The following is a 14,886-nucleotide window of genomic DNA, read 5'->3' on the forward strand; positions in this document are numbered from 1 at the left end:
CAATTAACTTCAAGCACTCATTTTTTAAATACAATAAGGCTACCATTATACAAGCTTCAGAAGTGTCATGGCTTTAGTGATAAAATTGTTAAAGCTCAGGGCCATCAGTTGGCTGAGTGGGTGAAGTTACATCCTACCACGAGTGACAATCTGTGTCTGATCCACAAGGTCCAGGTGGAGGAAGGAGAAAACTGACTCATGCAAGCTGTCCTTTGACCTTCATACATGTGCTGTTGCATGCATACAGTCATACACATATATGCACACATGTGTGCACACACATAGAGAGAAAACAATAATTAAAAATACAATTTTTAAAACTTTAATTTTTAAACTCATGCTTGTCCTTTAATATATCACTGCCTTTCTTTTATTAGGATGATGATGCCTTCATTTAAACAAAGTAACATTTATACACTGACTATGTTAAAGTGCAGAAAGTTTTACTACCTGAGATGCTAGGCAGTAGTTAATGTCAGTGCGATTAGGTGACTGTGAGTCGGAAGAAGCTGTTTACAGTCCCTGAGGCTGGAATGTTGAGAAGTGTGCACATATTTCTAGAAAGAGGATCTACTCAGGAGTGAGAATGAGAGCTTCCTTTGAAAGTAAATTGTTTTGTGAGCCTTTTCCATGGGTTATGATGTATTTACAATGAACACAAATATATTTTGCATATTTTTTCCTGGTTTTGTTATAGAAATAAACAATTCCTATAATGACATAAAATTCTGATAGTCATTTAAGTAATTTTAACTATTACAAATTTAAGACACCATTTTCCTGTATGTATGTATTTACGGGTTCAAGACCTTTACATGAGAGGGGAGGCTTCACGCAGCCGGAAAGGGCTTTGCCTTTCTCCTCAGACCCCACAGCAGAAAACCCAGCTTGTCTGAGTCTTCCCTAGGTCACAGGAAGAGTTCTACGATAAGGGAAGTATAATACTGAATATTAAGTACATTTAGATCACTTTGGGAAATTTTAAGCTTAATAAATATACTCTCTGGTGCCCTTAGCAGATGTTATAAAATACACTGACCATGTGAGCATTCTAAAAACGCATGCCCAGACCATCTGGGGTAACTTACCAGTAACCAGAGCTCTCTGACTCAAAATTTACCTCACAAATCCACATATTTTTGATGTATTCTCATGTACACTTCGAGGAGTCGGAAGCTGTTAATGAGATTATTGTGGAAGGAAGGCTACACAAACATAGGGCATGTGCCAAGCAAGTGCAGATTGATTCCTTTCTGTCCAAGTCTTTTTATTTATTTATTTTATATATATGTGAATATACTGTAGTTGCCTTCAGACACACCAGAAGAAGGCATCAGATCCATTACGGGTGGTTGTGAGCCACCATACGGTTGCTGGGATTTGAACTCAGGACCTCTGGAAGAACAGTCAGTGTTCTTAACCACTTGAGCCATCTCTCCAGCCCTTTGTCCAAGTCTTAAGATCATAACAACACACTTTGCGACTGTAGCGCACCAGAGCGCGTGAATCAGTAAAGAAGACTCTTAGGTAACGCTATGTATTCAAATACCTCCACGTATCAGCAGGGCTCTTTGCTTCCTCTCACAGCAGTTGTCAACCACTCCCACGTCAAAACTACCGGAAGGATGAGTATTGGATTTTCATATGACCATTAGTGACAGACAACGAATGCTTCCTACCTTGAGCCTGCAGTTTCCTTAGTAATTTCGCATCTGTGTTATCCAGGAATTCCGCACTGCCAACATTGGGAGGCCGACCCTTCCGGCGCTTCATTCTGGATTCCTCTCTTGCTCTGGGTCTATCGGGATTGGATGGTCTTCCTCTTCGGCCGTCCATTGCCCTGATACGAGGAATGACATCCTCTTCTTTCAAAAGACACCACTGCATTCCCTTTTGTGGAATAAATTACAGGAGCATTAAAAACGAAACAAAAATGAATATCAACATAATAGAAAATTCTAGTTAAAATAATTATTTTTTTAATTTATAAGGCTAATATGAAATTTAACTTTTAAAAACTAAATTTAGATTAGCAATTTTTCATATTCTACAGTATAACTTTAATATTCTTATTTAAATCATGTATACCTCAATTAAGTAGAGATTGATTTGCATCTATATTTATAAGCATACAGAGATATAACATAACCATCACTTCTAAATATAACTGCCAGTTGGTAGATAATTGAAAGTATTATTTATGTGATTACTTCCCTATGGGTTTTTCTCAATGGTTACTTTCTCCTACATAAGTATTATAGCTAATACATGAAATAGAAAGTTACAATATTAGTCTATTGTAATTGTTAATGAAGTAACAGTTACCCTTGGATGGTTGCCTTGCATTAAAAAGAGACAAGCATGCCAACACCAGTGTGAAGCCAGTGTGATCTACAAAGTAATTTCCAAGCCAAGCAAGCAAGTGGGGGGAAAAAAAAATCCCTCATTCAATTAAAAAGTACCAGTATCTCAAGTGTTACCATGTAAAATCAGCTGTTGGAGGAAAGGATGGAATAGCGCCACACTAGAGCCTTAATGATGCTGGAATCAATGTCACCTAAGTGATGTGGTCTGCAATCACTGTGGGGAGGGGCATGTCACTTGTGATCTTGCTCCTACCCCCAGGCTAACCTTGATTTGATCAAGATTCTAGATTTAATCACCATAGCTTTAAAGGCAAGCTTGGGTGAGAAGCATCTCTTGAAAATACCCATGAGGGGCTGGTGAGATGGCTCAGCGGGTAAGAGCACCCGACTGCTCTTCCGAAGGTCCGGAGTTCAAATCCCAGCAACCACATGGTGGCTCACAACCATCCTTAACAAGATCTGACTCCCTCTTCTGGAGTGTCTGAAGACAGCCACAGTGTACTTACATATAATAAATAAATAAATCTTAAAAAAAAAAAAGAAAAGAAAAGAAAAGAAAATACCTATGAAACCCAGCCTGTAGGGAGCCAACGAATAATTTGGCCTCGTCAACAAATTAATTATAACAAGTTCAATGAACAATATAGGAAAATTAAGTAGACTTTAAAAGGTGTATCAATTTATCAGCTTCAAATGGCAATTGATTCAAACAAACTTGAGATTGTAAAAACTGAAAATTGTAAAATATACTGATGTTTGAAAGCATCAAGAATAAAACCCCAACTATTTAAGTGTAAAGACTGAACCTGTTAATTACAAATAGAGTTGGCAAAAGAGTAGAAAATAGAAATTCACAGTACAAGTCCTGGTTTGTTTCAGGCACACTAAAGGCATTATGCACCTTGATCGTCACAATGTCTCTGACGCTGTTTACTGATCTTCTGTTATAGCTCACAGATCTCAAGCCAGTGAGATTAGAGGTACAGAGAAAGCCAGGAAAAAACTGTGACTCAATCTAAAAACAGCCCCAAACTATCACACTGTGACATGACATGCTTTTGATATGTAAGTATAAATTATATAAGTTGATGAATAACTGATCACATCATTCAGGACTATATCAAGCCAAACTTGGGACGAAAAAAAACTAGTGAGTATATTCCACATCTGCTTGCTAAAAGCAGTATCGAACACTCGTTCTTTCTTCAGTGATCTGAATGTTGAAAGATTTCCCGTGCTTGCTTCGGCAGCACATATACTAAAATTGGAACGATACAGAGAAGATTAGCATGGCCCCTGCGCAAGGATGACATGCAAATTAGTGAAGCGTTCCATATTTTTAATGTAAATAAAGAAAATAATAATAATAAAAAATGTTAAAAAAATAATCAGGAGAATTTCATATAAACAATAAATAAACTGTTTTGTTTGATTTAAAAAAAGAAATGTAAATGAAGAAAATATCTAATAAAAATGTTTAAAAAAAAAAAGATTTCCCCCCTAAAGATTAAAATAAAGTCAACAGAACCGAAAAACTACTGACTGCATTTCATACCACATATGACATCGGAAGAAAGCCACCAGCACAGATGGTTAGAGCAGGCTGGGAAACTTATTAGGTTAGGTTGTCACTTTATGGGTACAACTTTAGGCACCACAGCAGCATGTATCACACAGATCACAAAATAAATAAATACAAGTGACATTTGTGATGGCATCACAAAGAAAGCATACTAAGGAGTCGGTAAGCACTGTAATTCTGTCTTTAAAGTATCTGACTAACAGGAAAATCTGTTTCAAGCCAATATTTATGGATATTATATGATTACCTTTTTATTCAAATATAATTTTTATATAATTACTTTTAAAGCTACTTGGGGAAAATCTGTTTGAGTCAAAGAAAGAGAGTATGTTGGTTTACATTTGTGCCCTTGGAGTTAAAAAGCAAATACTTTTTAATGAAATGGCATACACAGGGTTAGATATAATATCACCCAACTCTTGGGTTTCAGAAAACAATACAAGAATGGTTAGGAGATCTCAGGCTTATAGCACAGCTTTAATTAATTGAACAGCCAAATAGCTGTGGGTAAGAACATAACTTACAGCTTGGCTCTAGGTAACCACTTTTATAGGAAAATCAAATTTAACCGCTAATACTTGGTTCATGACTCTTGTGAGTCAGAAGTTATAGTTAAAAAGTTAGCTTAAATGAGAGGTTGGCTTTGGTTACCCAGCATTAGCTACAATGCTCTTTTTTGTCCCCCATTAATTTTTAAGGTTTAAGAAAAAAGTGTTTCCTAGAAATAATCTTTTGTGATTAAGATTTTAAAATACTTATAAAACGAGATGATATCATGGAGATGGTCAAAGATTATATTTATTATTTTACAATCCCTTTTCTGAGCATTATTAATTTTTACTCCATTTCATTTAAGAAGACTGAACAAAATGAATAACATATAAAGGAAATACGCAGTAAGAGACACTGTTCTGTCAAATGACAAAAGTGAATTCTTTTTAGAGTCAGACTCTCGAAGTATGTGTTGTGTGGTACACTGTCAATCACCCAGGATCCCCTCCCTGAAGGAAAAGGCACAACATTTCTAAGTTTTAAAAATGTATTACTTATTGACGTGTGTGTGACACACCCTGTTTGTGTGTATCACACCGGCTCACTTTGTCCACCATGACCTGGGTTCTTTAGTTCCCTTCCCCACTAAGTCATTTTTCCAGTCCAAAAACCAGCATGAAAAAAATGTTATGTGTACATATGGGTATTTTGTCATATGTATGGGCACCACTTATGGTACCTGCAGAGTCCATAAGAGGGTACTGGATGCCCTGGAGCTGGAGTTAGAAAGTGGGTGTAGCCACCATTTGGGTGCTAGGAGTCAGACCCTTGGACTCTGGAAGAGTAGCTAGCGATCCTACTGTGAAACCATCTCTCCAGCCCCAGAACAGCAGCACATTAAAAATGTTCCCGAGGCTCAGGCTCTGCTAGTGTGGGTGATTCAGGACCACATCACTTAGGTGACATTGATTCCAGCATCATTAAGGCTCTAGTGTGGCGCTATTCCATCCTTTCCTCCAACAGCTGATTTTCCATGGTAACACTTGAGACGGTGGTACTTTTTAATTGAATGAGGGATTTTTGTCCCCACAGAGGATCTTGCTTGCTTGGCTTGGAAATTATTTTGTAGATCACACTGGCTTCAAACTCAACCATCTGTCTCTCCTAGGGTTAAAGGTCTGTACCACCACAGCACACGTGGCATTAACAGGGTCTTTATCATCTTACATCCTTGTCTCTTAGAAGAAAAAGAACTGTGGTCTACGGTTGAAATCTAGATTAAGGCACATTTTTAGACCTCTTATAGTCATTTATCGATTAGATTATTTACCAGACTTATCCTTAAACAACTTTTAGTAAATTTAACAACAGCTTAAAAACAACTTAAAACCAAAACCAAAGCTTCCCTCTAAAAATGCACTTTCGGAATCTCTTACTTTCTAACGGTTTACATGAGACATTCAGAATGTCATACCTAAAAAAAAAAGGCTTTTTTTTTTTTTTAAACTTATTTTATGTTTCTGGATGTTTGCCAGTCAATATATAAGTGTACTGCATGCATGCCTGGTGCTCGCAGAGGCTGAAGAAGGCGAGGACCCCCTGGAACTTGAGTCATCTGTGGCTATGAGCTGCAGTGGAGAAGCTGGGAACAGAGCCCAGGTCCTGTACAGAGCAGCACGTGCTCTCAAGGGCTGAGACATCTGTCTAATTCAGAAGAGGAGGGATGTGAAAGACCTGGGATGTGGATTTCCATTTCAGGTGAGGGAATTAAATAGGCATTAGTGCTTTCCTATGACATGAGATGCTCAGTTGCATGGATTACACTTCTAAGAAAAGTCATAGGACATGAGCAAAGCACATGTAGCAAATACTTTTCAAAAGATTTTTCACAACTTATAATTTAATTAAAATGCTAAAATGAGGGCTGGTGAGATGGTTCAGTGGTAAGAGCAATGACTGCTCTTCCGAAGGTCCTGAGTTCAAATCCCAGTAACAACATGGTGGCTCACAACCACCTGTAATGAGATCTGACACTTCTTCTGATGCGTCTGAAGACAGCTACAGTGTACTTATAAATAAATCTTTAACAAAATAAATAAAATGCTAAAATTACTGTGAAGCAAAGTAAAATCCTGTTTGGTGTTTCTTTTCCATTGCTCTCTACCTCCCAAGAAACACTTAGCTCAATGTAGTTCACATGAAGGGCACTGGGAAGCCTTGGTCTCCCCTAGTTACACAGTCCATTAGTGCTACACTCTATTTTGAGTAGCATTTAAGAGCTATACAAGACCAAAAATAGCCTTCCCTGTCTGGGAGAAGAGAGGTGGTGACCATTAAACAGAGTGGAGAAAGGCGCAGCGTTGATTATGCTGTCCCAATGACTACATCCATGAGCGCTGAGACCACAAGTTTAGAGGACTGAATGATTTCTGCATCTAGTTCAGAAAAGAAAGAATGTGAAAAGAAGTGACTTTAAGGTCAGAATGGCCTCCCATAGCCCTGCACGCGGGCTTAGGCACTACAGTCCTACCTGGTAAATCCCTGACATAAATCTCCACACTCCCGCCCTGTCCGTGCCGATTGGTCATGTTCCCAGAGTCCATATGTGCCCGGGCAGGGTTGTACAGGGGCGGCAGTTAACAGCAGAGCCAGATTAGAACTCTGGTTGTTGACTCGCAGTCTTTAGTTCTTCACTTAATTTAAAATAATTATTGTCACTATATAATTGTGCCTAAGGTAAAGCGTTGCCCAAATAATTACAATGGCTTCTTTTACTTTTCACTGTGGCTGAAGCCAGCAGATTGGTACGATATCCACCAGGTAATAACATGCTTCTTTGTAACTTGTATTTTAATGGACTATTTGGTTTCTCCATCAAAATTAGTTTTTTCTCCAAATTTATACTTTCAACTTCATGTCTACAGCAACAGTCATGTTCACAATTTCCTTTGTAGAAAGAAATGTCTTTGGGGAAAATTGGGGACATTTGTCATAAATATTTATAAAGTGATTTTAAAAATGACCATTCTCTGAAAGAAATACATTTTACTTTACTTATGGCATTACGCCACTAAATAGAATCCTTCAAAAACAGTCTCAGAGAGTTTCTGAATCATGACTACTTCTCGGTCCATCTCTCCTCCCCTATGCCCTCCGGGGGGGCTCTTTACTGTTTCCTTCCTTCTTCCCTTCTTCCTTCCTTCCTTCCTTCCTTCCTTCCTTCCTTCCTTCCTTCCTTCCTTCCTTCCTTCCTTTCTCTCTCTTTTCTCTCTCTTTTCTCTCTCTCTCTCTCTCTCTCTCTCTCTCTCTCTCTCTCTCTCTCTCTCTCTCTCTCTCTCTCTCTCTCTTTCTTTCGACTGAATTAGAGTAGACATTCAATGTCCCAGTGCCTCTAAACTTACTCAGGGAATAATACGGAACCATTTAAAAAAGTTACTCTTAGCTACCACAGTTCACACAAAAACTTATCAGGGTGCGTCACCGGACATTTCAATCAATCCGCGTTAACAGCTCTGCCGCCTCACTGTGAGGCCTTCCTATATTCCTAGAGGTAAATGCGGATAAAAGGAACGACTTCCAAACTTACCAAAACCGAGCCAGCACAAACATTTCTATTACTTTGGTAACCAAAACCAGTGAAATAAAATAAAACTGATGACAAACGTAAGGACCGACACGTTTTTATGATGCAACGGAACAGAACTCTGTAAAGACAAATGTACTGGCATCCTTTCTAAGCTAGGCACGGAGGCCAATCCGACAGAGACTGAGCAGAGGCAGCCGGCTGGCAGGGCCTGGCCTTCAGTGCATCACTGCTTCTTAGAGGAAGTCAGCTCCCCTAAAAGGTGGGACTTTATGGAAACTGCTAAGAGCATTTGAAATCTGGCTAGCACAAGGCTAACCACACTTAATGAATAAAAGTTTGTCTGGTCTCGTTCCTTTTATAGCCTACTTCTCTGGAATTAAGGACATCTGTTTTAGTTGTTTAAAAGATAACTATTATACTATGGTTCTTCACTTAAATTTTGACACACTTAAAATGGCTCTCACTGCTTATCCTGTAATATACACAATCACTATTTTCAACACATGTTTGCTATTGTCAAATACATATATGATTACTAACTTAAGCTCCTGAATACTAAATAAAAATGGTTAAATTTTACAAAATTATATTTTATCACTTCAAACATTACCTTCTAGCAGGAATTACCATGACCAATTAAAACCATGATCAATTTTGATATATTTATATTTTCCCACTGTTATGGATTTTACTGTTATTATTATACTTTAAGACACAGATCCAATATACAGACCAGGGTTGCCTCAAATCTGCAATCTTTCTTCCTTTCTCTATGGGGACTGTAGGGACACAACGGTATACTAGGCTCCTTTTGGAATGTGTGTGTGTGTGTGTGTGTGTGTGTGTGTGTATCTGCAGTTTTGTTTTTACTATAAGGTTAGCTATCAAACTTCTATACAATTTTTTTTTTTTTTTTTTTTTTTTTTTTTTTTTTTTTTGTGGTTTTTCGAGACAGGGTTTCTCTGTATAGCCCTGGCTGTCCTGGAACTCACTTTGTAGACCAGGGTGGCATCGAACTCAGAAATCTGNCTGCCTCTGCCTCCCGAGTGCTGGGATTAAATAAAGGCGTGCGCCACCACCACCCGGCTACAATTTCTATAAAGTTACAAATATATACAAATACAGCTACTATTGTGTAATAAGAGTGCACTTGTGCCAAACAATATCCTTCAAAATGTTAGCTAATCAGATTTCCTTCCTGCGTTGTGCCTGCTGGCTGCTGCTGAACCCGACATGACCAGGAAACCTGGGAATGTGGTGTTGGTCTTGTTGGATGCCATGCCAGTGCAAGCCCTTTATCACAAAGGGAATTGATGACGACACCTCAGATTATTCCTACTGCTATGTGTGCCACAGTGCCTGCAACTGACCCAAAGTCCAAAATATGACCGCCACAACCAAGAAGGAACTCACCAAGAAGTTAAAGATCAAGTCCTTTGTGACTATAACTATAGGAACATCGTGCCTACAAGTTACCCTGTGGGTAGCCCCTAGGACACAACTGTGGTCAACAGGAATGAATTCTGAAAGGCAAGGCCAGAGGGCAGCCTTGGTCGAGTCTGAGAAATGGTATAAAACAGTTTTGGGTTTACATCTCAGTTTTCATCACTAAAATAAAAAAACTCTTGCCATCAGGTACTCTAACAAAATGATAACATCTGTTAATTTTCATAGAAAATTTTTATATAATTATATGTTTCCAATTAATCCAATGCTTAAACATATAAAAACAATATAAAGAAACATATATGGCTTTGCACCTCTAAGACTTTTGAAAGAATGCACATTTCTAATTAAGTAAAGCATTCTATCGGATACCTTTAATCACAGCTCTCTCAAAGGACCTTAAAGTTAAATTTCGCTTACTAATTTTTTTCTGAACTAAAAAGTGATCTCATATTTGTATTATCTTCCCTGCACACTCTCAGAAAATTTGTTAACTGAACATGTTACAGCTTCAGTAACTCATCTAAGTTCTTAACTGGAATTGATTTCAACAAGACACTATGCATTTGGAAGAACACTGATTGTGTTTAATACAAAGTGAATGAATATCAAAGAACATTATGCTCTGTGTAATGAGGCTTTATAGATCAAGTCTAATTATTATTGATACAATAACAAAAATCCTTCATGTATTGAATAACAATTAGCTTTCCTCTCAACAAAAATCTATTGAAATAAAAAACATAAAGATGATTTTGTTATAAATAAAACAAATAAAGACATGAAACATAAACCAAAAGTCAAAAATAAGAATTTCTAAATGTTCTTGCCTTCTAAAATGTTTGTGCTAACCAATTAAGTTAGTATGTAGGGAATATATTCACTGTGGTTCATTAAGTTTAAAAAAAATCTGGTGACAAACTGAGATGAAATTTAAAAATTAAACTTTAATAATTCAAAATAAGAAACCCTAAAATACACTTATATGCAGAAATTTTTAAAAAAAATCAAAATTTTTTGGTCTTGTAAACAATAAAGCTGCACAGGGCATGCGACTCTGGGGACAATGGGGAGGGTTCTGTATCCGCAAGGGCAAGTCTTCAGCTCCAACTCTTCAGCTCCGGCTTGCTTGCTCCCTCGGTCACTGGTCCCTAGGCTGACACACACACCTTTACACACACCTGCCACACTGTGGCTGTGTGACCTTGGTGGGATTTGCTTCATCTTCCTTCTCAGCAATCTAAGGCCCTGCACTGAAGTCTAGGACAAGATAGAAACAACTCCCTTTAAACAGAGAAAATAGTAGTTCCTGAAAAATAAATAAAACTGAGTTTCAGGACAGCCAGGACTGCATAGAGAAACCCTGTCTCAAAAATCTGAAACAAAATGAAGCAAGGAAAGAAAGAAAGAAAGAAAGAAAGAAAGAAAGAAAGAAAGAAAGAAAGAAAGAAAGAAAGAAAGAAGAAAGAAAATATTTCTGTGCCTTAAAATTGGTCCAAAGAGGGAGAGTCTCAATCAAGAAAAGAAGGGTCTCCTCTACCTTGCTGAGCACCTGAAACTGTTTGAAACATTTTCTTGTGTATTATTTCATGTTAGCTTTGCCATAATCTCACGAGGCAGAAATACTATTGTCTGTATATGATAAGTAAAGAAATTGAATGAAAATGGCTAACAAGAATCTACGTTTCACCACTCCCTAAATCAGAGACTCTCTCAATGGGGCTCGTAAATAGTAAGAGAAAGTTAATAAACATTTCCAAGTAAACATAGGGGCAAAGGGACAGACTGAAGGGGAGATCACAGAGATGAGGGAGGCTTTCTTGGAAGTTGTTTTTGGAGAGTCAGTATAGGGTTGTACATTTAATTCACAAATGTGCATAATGAATTTAAAGGTAAATTCCTATAAAACATTAGAATTTCTACTCATCAAATACTAAGGATCTTGACTTACCAAATTTAAAAAGAAATGTTAACAATGGCTCACACCACATGGAGCGATCAGATGGACCCGATCCTGTCCACGCGCCATATGGCTTTCAAAACTCTCTTTACAGTGTCTCATGAATTGCCAATTCAAACTGGTTTTTCCAAAACTGCTTTACCTTACTGGGGTAAAACTTGACACTAACACTACAGATTTCTTATACTTACATAAAGTACAAAATTGTTGGCGCAATTAATAAGCAGAAAACTTTACTTAATATGAAAACCAGCCACGACATCACGCTCTCTGTTGCTCAGGACAGCAAGGTCTTGGTGAACGGCCGTCAGAATGGTACATGTCTAACTGTAGGAGTGAGTTAGGAAAGGCCGCTCTCTAGAGCAGAGAGGCTTACTGCATTTAGGTTAAGGTGCTACTTCTGGTTCAAAGACTTCTTTAAAAGGCAGATTCTGCCGTCCATCGAAACCCTTTCCTAGTTTTACACTGAAGCTAAAATTGCCCTTTGTCATATTCATTACTCCAGCAATTGCTGCTGAGATACTGGAAAAAAAAAAATCACATTTTTTCCGCCTCAGGTTTTAATAATTACAAGCCAGCTTTGATGTGCAGCTAGCTTTCAAGACATTAATGTTTTGAAAATTTCATGATGAGGCTATATTTGGGAGAGCACTTTAGGTTAAGGACATCAGACCCATACAAGAGACCACTTTGTACTGAGGAACTCCATCTGACAAAGAAGTGCATTTTCCCTCTGCATTAGTATGCTTAATTAGGAGCAATTGAGCGCGCGCGGAAGGTGGAGAGCAGTGCTTACCTTTATCACATCAGGGTACTGCCTCAGCTTCTTTCCACACGGAGCATAATATGCAACTTCTCCTGGAAGGCGCCCACCAAAGTTTCTCACCCTTGTCTCCCTCTGCCAGCTACAAATTTAAAAAAAAAAAAAAAAAAAAGAGCATTATAAGATACCTAATTTAAAGATATTTATTTTAAAAAGTTGAAAAAAGTACACATGTTATTCAGAAAACATTAAAAAATAAAAACAAAAATAGACACGTATATAACCTAAATACATCTATTATTGAAATGATTTATATTTTTAAAGCTAATTCACCAACAAAATTAAAGAGTCGTCTTGGAAACATTCAACTGTCAAGTATTATAGAAATCATGCTGGACTAAGACATTTGAGGAGTGGGAAAGGCACATATACTGTGTAAGAGCAGAAAGCTCCAAGTATGGAGAGCACACACACGCCTCTCTATGTATACACGCTAGCTAAACTGCTACTTGTAACTAGAACCCGTTAAACTAATCTCCCCTTGACTACTTCTGCCCTTCCAACATCTTTCACTGTCCCTTGTCTTAGCAGCCGACTGATACAATGGCGCCTGCTCTTTGACACTGGACTGGCTGCTGGTTCAGTCACAGGAGCCCCTCTGAACCCTGCATCAACTTCATCACCTTCATCCTGGGTACACTTTTCAGTTTTCTTGGAAGTCAACATTTTGCCCCTTGTTATAGCTCCTCTTCTCTAATCAATGAGTGACTATGTAGAGAGGTGAGAAGGGAAAGTCGAGCCGGTGGAAACACACAGGACTGGCGGGAAAGCCGCCTGCTGCCTACCTGTAGTCCAGAGGGATACGTAGCTCCTGCTCATCTGCCACTCTTCTTCGTTTGGATGTACCTTTAAGAAAAGTCAGCCAGAACATGAGTGTTCAGCATACAAAGGACAGCTGCATGATTGTTCAGAAACTCCATACATGTTCTAATGATGGATTCTTTGTATAGTTATGAAAAATGTATTCTTTCTAGTTTTTTTCACCTGAGCATACTACATAAGATACGTTTTCCCCCTTCTGGCCTAAGACAGACAACGGGCTTTCTCTACAGCAGCTCTGACACAGCAGCTTCTCCCCGACTGATAATTAATAGGAAAGCCGACCAGGAGGGGCAGGACAGCTGGGGCTTTTCAGACAGTTGCTACAAACGTTAAAGGTTGGCTCAAATATTTAAAGACAATTTAATTTCTATGTGCATATATATATCCATAGCCCAAAACAGTACCAGGCCTTTAATTAATTAATTAAAACCGCACAGGAGAGGATTGTGGTTATAGGTACATTTTAAAGGCAAAATATAGGTTTCACAAATACCAACATATATTAAATGAGTAGGACATCATGCTTGATTATTGAAAGTAAAAGCAAAGATTAGAAAGTGTCAATCAGAGCAGACTAAGTAAAATGGTAGAAAATAAACTCATGCTTTCTTAGTTATTAATGAGAATTCGGAGTATCAATATTGGATTGTTAAATGGAACCTTTTCATGAAAATGCCTACAAGTTTGTAAATAAATCAAACAGGTAAAAAGATCATATGCTATTGACTAAGAATGCCATTCACTCCAAAAAATGATTTAGACTATACAGTGAGTGTGTGGGCATTTAGTTGTCCAAGTAATTTCATACAAAGCACAAAAAAAATCAAATTCTAAACTAAAGGATAAACATCAAAAATGTAAGGACTCAAAAATCAAGAGGGATATTAATTATAATCTTAAAATAGAAATCATGGGGGAAATTTTTAAAATATCAGGCAATGGATTAAATCTTCTAAAATACATGTTTCTTGGCCAATTTAAAATCTAGATGTTGGTTAAGAGCACTGGCTGCTCTTCCAAAGGACCCGGGTTCAATTCTCAGCACCCACATGACAGCTTAACAACTGTCTGTGACTCCAGTTCCAGGGGCAAAACACTAATGCACTTAGAAATAAATAAATAATTTGGGGGCTGGAGAGATGGCTCAGTGGTTAAAATCTAGTCACAGTATATGATTACAATGAGATTGTCTCCAGAAACCTGTGCAAATAGCAATCCTCGCTGCAGTCTGATTTTTACATTACATCGATAAAAATAAACTGTAGATACCAGAGTGTGGACTTGAAGTGAGTGTGGAAGAAGAAGTGCCAAGAAAAGCAGGAGGCTGGGACTCAGAGCACAGGGCAGCAGGAGCAGAGCCTGGGGGGCTTCCTATGTGGAGGTGAGGTGCTGAGTGCGCTGTGAGACTGGAGGGAGGGCTTTTGGCAGAGGAGCTGGTCTGGGTCAGGTTCACAGCAGGTTTCTCGCCTTCAGTGTCACTATCTGATTCCTCCTGGTCTTTCTCGTCGTCGTCTTCTGAGCCTTCTGAATCTGACTCTGAATTGCTACCTGATTCTGGGAAGTAAAGAGCACTGGTATAGGCCACAACCAATCACAGGCAGTTTGCACCTAGGGGAGTATTTCAGCCACCATCTGCAACCGAAGATTCAAGGAAGTGATTTCCCAAGAGGAAGTGCAAATATTAAAATTACCGACTTACAAGCTATTTGAGTAAAGTGTATTTAGACTACAGTTCCTCAAATCTCTCTTCAAACCATCAGTTTTAACATTTACATCATAAAAAGTCCCCACACGGTTGGTACTTCTGAT

The 14,886-nt window shown here is 38.3% G+C and overlaps 1 protein-coding gene and 1 non-coding gene across 20 annotated transcripts in view; one reads left to right on the forward strand and one right to left on the reverse strand.

Annotated features, from left to right (window-relative positions):
- The window catches only part of Baz2b (bromodomain adjacent to zinc finger domain 2B), a 306,980-nt gene that overhangs the window by 46,012 nt on the left and 246,082 nt on the right, over positions 1–14,886 (reverse strand). For 17 of the 19 annotated variants that reach the window (XM_029536235.1, XM_029536246.1, XM_021191954.2 and 14 more), the window contains 4 exons: positions 14,347–14,631; positions 13,041–13,101; positions 12,229–12,337; positions 1,680–1,890 (listed from right to left, as the gene is read on the reverse strand). In XM_029536235.1, coding sequence (XP_029392095.1) covers positions 1,680–1,890; positions 12,229–12,337; positions 13,041–13,101; positions 14,347–14,631 — 666 coding nt within the window. The remainder of the gene's footprint in view (positions 1–1,679; positions 1,891–12,228; positions 12,338–13,040; positions 13,102–14,346; positions 14,632–14,886) is intronic. The other 2 variants (XM_029536248.1, XM_029536247.1) reach the window with 1 other exon arrangement.
- On the forward strand, positions 3,601–3,707 carry LOC115063789. Its single transcript, XR_003843649.1, has one exon. It is a non-coding gene; the product is annotated as a U6 spliceosomal RNA (small nuclear RNA).

This window comes from Mus pahari, chromosome 3 (genome assembly GCF_900095145.1).
Source record: "Mus pahari chromosome 3, PAHARI_EIJ_v1.1, whole genome shotgun sequence".
Lineage (NCBI taxonomy): Eukaryota > Metazoa > Chordata > Mammalia > Rodentia > Muridae > Mus > Mus pahari.